The sequence below is a fragment of the Phyllopteryx taeniolatus genome, chromosome 4 (genome assembly GCF_024500385.1).
Source record: "Phyllopteryx taeniolatus isolate TA_2022b chromosome 4, UOR_Ptae_1.2, whole genome shotgun sequence".
Classification (NCBI taxonomy): Eukaryota; Metazoa; Chordata; class Actinopteri; order Syngnathiformes; family Syngnathidae; genus Phyllopteryx; species Phyllopteryx taeniolatus.
This window is the reverse complement of record NC_084505.1, coordinates 31,185,446-31,191,417: the sequence shown is the minus strand read 5'-3', so window position 1 is coordinate 31,191,417 and position 5,972 is coordinate 31,185,446. Positions and strand designations below refer to the sequence as shown.

The 5,972-nt window shown below is 41.0% G+C and overlaps 1 protein-coding gene across 1 annotated transcript; it reads left to right on the top strand.

Moving 5' to 3' along the window:
• The first annotated feature begins 146 nt into the window (after nt 1–146).
• LOC133477183 (GTP-binding protein Rhes-like) lies at nt 147–1,416 on the top strand. Its single transcript, XM_061771667.1, has one exon. The coding sequence runs from the start codon at nt 281–283 to the stop codon at nt 908–910; it is 630 nt and encodes a 209-aa protein (XP_061627651.1). The 5' UTR covers nt 147–280; the 3' UTR covers nt 911–1,416.
• Nucleotides 1,417–5,972: the final 4,556 nt, after the last annotated feature.

Below are 5,972 nucleotides of genomic sequence, written 5' to 3'. Positions count from 1 at the left end.
CAACTTTTGAGCGCGGCCCTCCCTCATTTGCATGCCTTGCCTTCATTGGATGTCTTCCAGCAGGCGATCCGTGTGCCAATTGGCTGCCAGCGCGGGGAGGGAATGCGCGCTCTCGCTCCAAAACAGCCATAAAAGGCGAGCGCGCATCTTCCCAGAGGCCACAGTACAGAGACGCGAGTGTCTGATGCTGACTAAAAAGAGAAGTTGACTTACAGCGGGTGAGTACAGGGAGCTTCTGTCCGTCCAGTCCGGTCCAGTCCAGTCCAGTCAGGTGTCCAGCATGTCACTGGAGGTGAAGGAGAAGACTCAGGTGCGTCTGGTCTTTCTGGGGGCAGCCGGGGTGGGCAAGACCGCCCTGATACGCCGCTTCCTGCAGGACACGTTCGAGGTCAAACACCGGCGCACGGTGGAGGAGCTCCACAGTCAGGAGTACGACGTCGGCAGCGGCGCAAAGATCACCGTGGAGATCCTGGACACCAGCGGTAGCTACTCCTTCCCAGCCATGCGCAAGCTCTCCATCCAGAGCAGCGACGCCTTCGCGCTGGTCTACGCCGTGGACGACCCCGAGTCGCTGGAGGCGGTCAAGAGCCTGCGGGACGAGATCCTGGAGATCAAGGAGGACAAGTACACGCCCATCGTGGTGGTGGGCAACAAGACGGACCGCGCGGGCGAGAGGCGGGTGTCCGCTGACGACGTGCTGTCCACCGTGGAGATGGACTGGAACAACAGCTACCTGGAAGCCTCGGCCAAGGACAACGCCAACGTGGTGGAGGTGTTCAAGGAGCTCCTGCAGCAGACCAACCTGCCCAGCCGCCTCAGCCCGGCTCTGTGTCGACGCAGGGAGACCTACCCCAAACACGCCAGCTTCAGGCCCCCCATGAACAAGACCAACAGCTGCACAGTGTCCTAACGGCAGGGACAAAAGAGGACAAGTTCAAAAGGTGGCGTCAAGTGAGGGGCGCCCACCTCCGCGCTTCTTCAGCCTCAAATGAAGGACACCAGAGAAGTGAATCATTATGATGAGAAACCATTCAGTAGTCCTCCCTTGACGTAGTGAGTTTTGGTGCCTCATCGCTGCTGTTAAGATCAATGTAACACTTAAAGACGTAAAGGCAGTCTCAACTGTGGTACTTACTATATACATAAATGTTCCAACTTACCAGTAACATTTTATTACAGTCCATCGTTTTGTAATTGTGCGTGACAGCTGTGACTTTCTTGGTAAAATGTTTTAAAAAGCACATCAGAACTGTAAATACGCACTATTAAATGAATTTGCTTTTGTATAGATTTTTCTTTTTTAAATCATCCTACACTGTATTTGTTGTGCTGTTCTATTTATTGAAACAAATGTATTGTGGATTTAAATGTGCATCATAAAAACAAAAAGGAATATAAAATGTGGTCTTTTGATTCTATATGTTAACAATTGTCACTCTTCAATGACAAGCATCACGTTTTGATTCAAAACACAACAAATGTATTCGTTTCAAATTTTCTTTAAATTCAATTTTTTTTAGAAACTTTTAATTATAATTATCAATAAATATTTTTCCTAATGCCAAAACAAATTGTATATTTTGTTTGTTTCAGATGTTTTTTAAAATCATAAATCATAAAAAAAAATACTTTTTTAAATTATTAATTATGCAAATATATTTTTTTCTAATCCCCAAACCAAAAATATATTTGAGTTTTACATTTTTTATATGTTGATACATGCTTTATTATTATCATTGTGCAAATAGAAGGATCATTGTTCTCATCAAGAAACATTTGACTTTTAGCTTTTCAATCGTAAACTTACATGCTTTATATTATTAACTCTCTATAATATTTGGTTGAATTAGTTTTATATGATTACTTATCAACATCATACAGACAAATGCTTAATGTGCACAACATTCTAAGCACAAAACAGACAAAGGCCAGTCAGTGAACGAAGGCTAATGAAGAATTTGACAGTGCGTATTTAGGTCATTTTACAAAGATATACTGCATGCATTGTTGCCATTTGCGAGTCCATTTAAGGGGCCGGCTATTGCTCGAGCTCAGGAAAGAGGATGTTGACACTCGCCCACGACCCAATTTTGACAGGAAATCCATGATTGGCATGTCCCCCCCCCCCCCCCCTCCCCCCCAGGCTGACATTGTGTAATACAATAACATAACATTAAAACACCGTGAATATTCTGTCATTCAAATGTAAAGCAAATGACCTCGGGTGGGTTTCCCCGGCCTGTTTTGACATTTGTTCTTATTCTGTAACACGCTCATAAAGTAATCAAGCTGAAAGCCTTCAGGAGAAGGTCGATCATCTGACTGCAGCGATTCTCAAAAGGGTGGCACGCGGGCGCCGTCTAGCGCTATGAGAAAGAATCACTGCTGCAAGTGCAGTTCAGTTGTTGTTTTTTATCATTTTAGTTCAATACATTTTCAAATTTTTCTAAAAGTGTTAATTTTTAAACATTACTGGGAGGTAATTGTTTTATGTACAATATATATTAACTGCATCATTTATTTTTTGATACAACTGCAGTGTTACTTTCAAAGCTCAAACTGTTCAAACGTTACAGTGGCTGACCTCAGTCTCGTTGTTGGCGGACTCCTTGGCCTTATATATATATATATATATATATATATATATATATATTTGTTTTTTTGGATTATTTTATTTTTAAGGTGCTACTTATACTGACTTGGTGTTAGAAGTATGACAGAAGCACTGCCTTGTTGCAATTTAGCACACAGTTGCGTCTGAGGCCATTGTGCGCGTGATCTTTGGCTGCCATCAGTTGGTGAACAACACGCATTACACACACTTGCACAACATGAAGCTGCACGTGCACGATCGAACGACCAAAAAAACAAAACAAAAAACGCTCAGTTTGGGGTATTCATTGTTTAGATGTTTAGAATTTTGATTTAATTGTGTTTAGTCGTGTGCAACCGCACTGCATCACACTTAGCGTCGTTTCTCCCATTTTAGAAACACTGCTGCAAACTATAACCAAAAAACTTCAAAACATCAGTGTCAATGTCACTTTATCCTCATTTCATTCATTAGATTTATTATTTTCTTTTTACATTGAGTAGAAAGAATATACTTTTCCCAAAACTCAAATGAAAGTATAGCTTTTGGGATTTGATCCCCTTTAGAAGTACAGTATTTAAATCAAGGGTTAAGTATAGACGCCACACTTTCTGGCCACAAAATTAGGTACAACTTGACAATCGACAGCCACATTAAACAATTGCGTTCATAACTTTTCTACTGCAGCTCTTTCAATTTGACGCTTTTCTTGGGCTGTAAAAAGCACCATTTGAAATCCTATACAAATTCCCATGTACTATCATTCTTTAAACTGTATTTAATTGTACAGTAATATTTTCAGTATTAACATGAGAGTTCTTTGCTGATTGGCTGGGAGAGATCATGTGTTTCTGCTGCCTTCTAGTGAGTGGCCCATTTTGGCCCACTTTCCCAAACGTTGCTCCTTTACCCTCCTAAAGGTCGACATTTGCATCATTTGCATCGCAGCAACAAGTCACTGAGTGCGACGTCCCGATCGGAGCGACGAGTCAGAACAAAACCCGAATGAGCCCGAACATTGCGTCATTTGAATAAGAAACGATTCAGCGGTTGAACAGGTTTGAAAGCGGGACCGTTGAGTGGTTCCTGAAGCAGATGTTCCGCTTTAACCGTGACCTGCTCAAGTTTAACACTCTACCGGCTCGCACGATACAACCAAGCGAGTTTCCTGTTTTATTTTGAGGAAACGGCCGGGCAAACGTTGGTCTGCAGTTCCTCTTTCGCTCCGCTTTTAAAATGCTCTTCGGCGCTGCGCTTCACAGGTGTTTTGTCTTCTCCGAGCAGGCCGCCTCCACTTTTGGACTTCTGCCTGTTTCACACATAATGTAAGATGTTTTTCATTTGTTTTTCCAAGTATCCCGCTGCCAGATTGTTGTTCAGTCTTCGCCCCTGGACTTGGTCAAAGCTCCTCAGCTGAGTAAAGTGGCTCTGAGGCGTTTCGAACAAGTTCAAGGTCCTGGAACAAACACAGCAATATTTTGAAACGCATTCATAGCGTTTGTATAGCCTGAATAGGAATATGTCTGGACATGCATTGCCTCCCTAATGCAGAATTTAAGAAGAAGAAAACCAAAAACTATGAGAGTAAAATGAGTGCATTTGCTTTGGAGTCAACTGTGACGTTGAGAGTAATTAACTCCAACTACGCCATTTAGAAATTAAATCAACACACTTCTGCATTAAATATCACAGTGCCTTATTTCCTATGTAAGAAACTCTCTTTTTGATGTTCAATAAGATAGAGAAGGTAATTTCCCTTTTGGTCACTCACCCTCACTCTCACTCTCACACACACACACACACACACACACACACACACACACACACACACACACACAGCTCATGAAAAATAATAAATAATATTTATCATAATCCTGGAATTTTTAAACTAAAGGCATGATTCTAAAAGTCTGGTACGTGGGTTCGCTCTAGTGGTACAGTTCAAAAGAATGGAATTATTTAGAAACATTTGTTTTCAAACATTTATTCAGGTACATTTTTTTTATTATTGAAATTTTCCATGCAATATATTTTAATTGAATCATTATGTAGTTTTATTTTTCCTACAATGAACTGTTTCACTGCCATGGACGCTTATATTCGTCACCTAGAATCCAAACGTTTACTGCCACAGACGAAACAATTTGTCAAGTATGTTTTTCAACAGATAGGTACGGAAGAGGGTCTCACCCAGCTTTTCTTTGAAATTAAGGTTTGTTAGCAACTGCAATGAGTAACGGATCCCTGTAGATGGCAGTGTTGCATCGCTTTGGATTTGAGGTCAGCACAGCTTTTGAGTAGAAGATAAACATTAGGCGGTGAGGCTGGGCTAGTCAAGTCGATTATGAGGATGAGTAATCCCAAAACGGAAGTTGGACAAGTTTACGCACCTCACACTCAATAGGAGTATGCATACTGTATGATTAAAAAGAGTATGTCCCGCGGTAGTTAGTAGGAAGTGTGTGTTGCAAACGTAAGAAAAGATGACTCAGTTGAACAAGTGAATGTGGAACGCCATATTTAAAAATTAAAATTAAAAAAACTGCCAACTTCAACTCGAGCAAAGTGGTGAGTGAGCGTCACTCACAGCATGTTTCATAGTTGTATGTCAATAATTACATTGCCATCAAAAACCCTTTCTCACTTTCCTTTTTGTTTTATAGTTTGAAGTGTTACAAAATCAAAAACATTAACGCCAAAGTCGCTGTTCTGCTGGACATGTTTCTTCTCCACATTTTGGTTAGAAACCGGTATTTTTGGTGAAACCAACCCATTTCTACTGCTGATTACTAAAGAACAGAAAAAGCTAGAAAGATGAGACAAAATGCTCTAAATCGACAGCAACATGGGGAACTCTGCCTTGAAAACAGCTGGCATTCAATGAGTTAAGCACCATGTTAATGTTTAAACTGTACATAATGTTACCGGAGCTTACAATAATATTACATATTTTCGGAATAAAACCCCTGACTCCGTTTCGGTTCTTCATCGCTACTGTATTTAAATGTAGGAAGGAGAGCCAAGTATTTTTTTGGCACTTCACTAAAGTATAAATCCTGAAGTGTGAGGTGTGTACCAGAACGCACACTTCCCCAAAGTGTGTCGAACGTGCTTCTGCGTTTACAGCTGGGAAACCATATAAATGTATGCACTCATCATATCATTACATAAATGGCCCGTGCAGTTATTTGTTACCCACCTTTAAACAACAAACTAATGATTATCCTATTTGAATCTTCAAATTATTAACCTAATTATCACTTCTGACCTATATCCCCATGGCTGAACTCCAAGTTTTGAACTCCAAATTACATCAGTTTTGGACCATTCCACACTGGAAGATCCACTAGATGTAAAATTGTTCCAATCACAGTCCAAA

Excerpts from the sequence above, each read along its gene's own strand:
- LOC133477183 (XM_061771667.1), top strand. The coding sequence starts at position 281 with ATGTCACTGGAGGTGAAGGAGAAGACTCAGGTGCGTCTGGTCTTTCTG.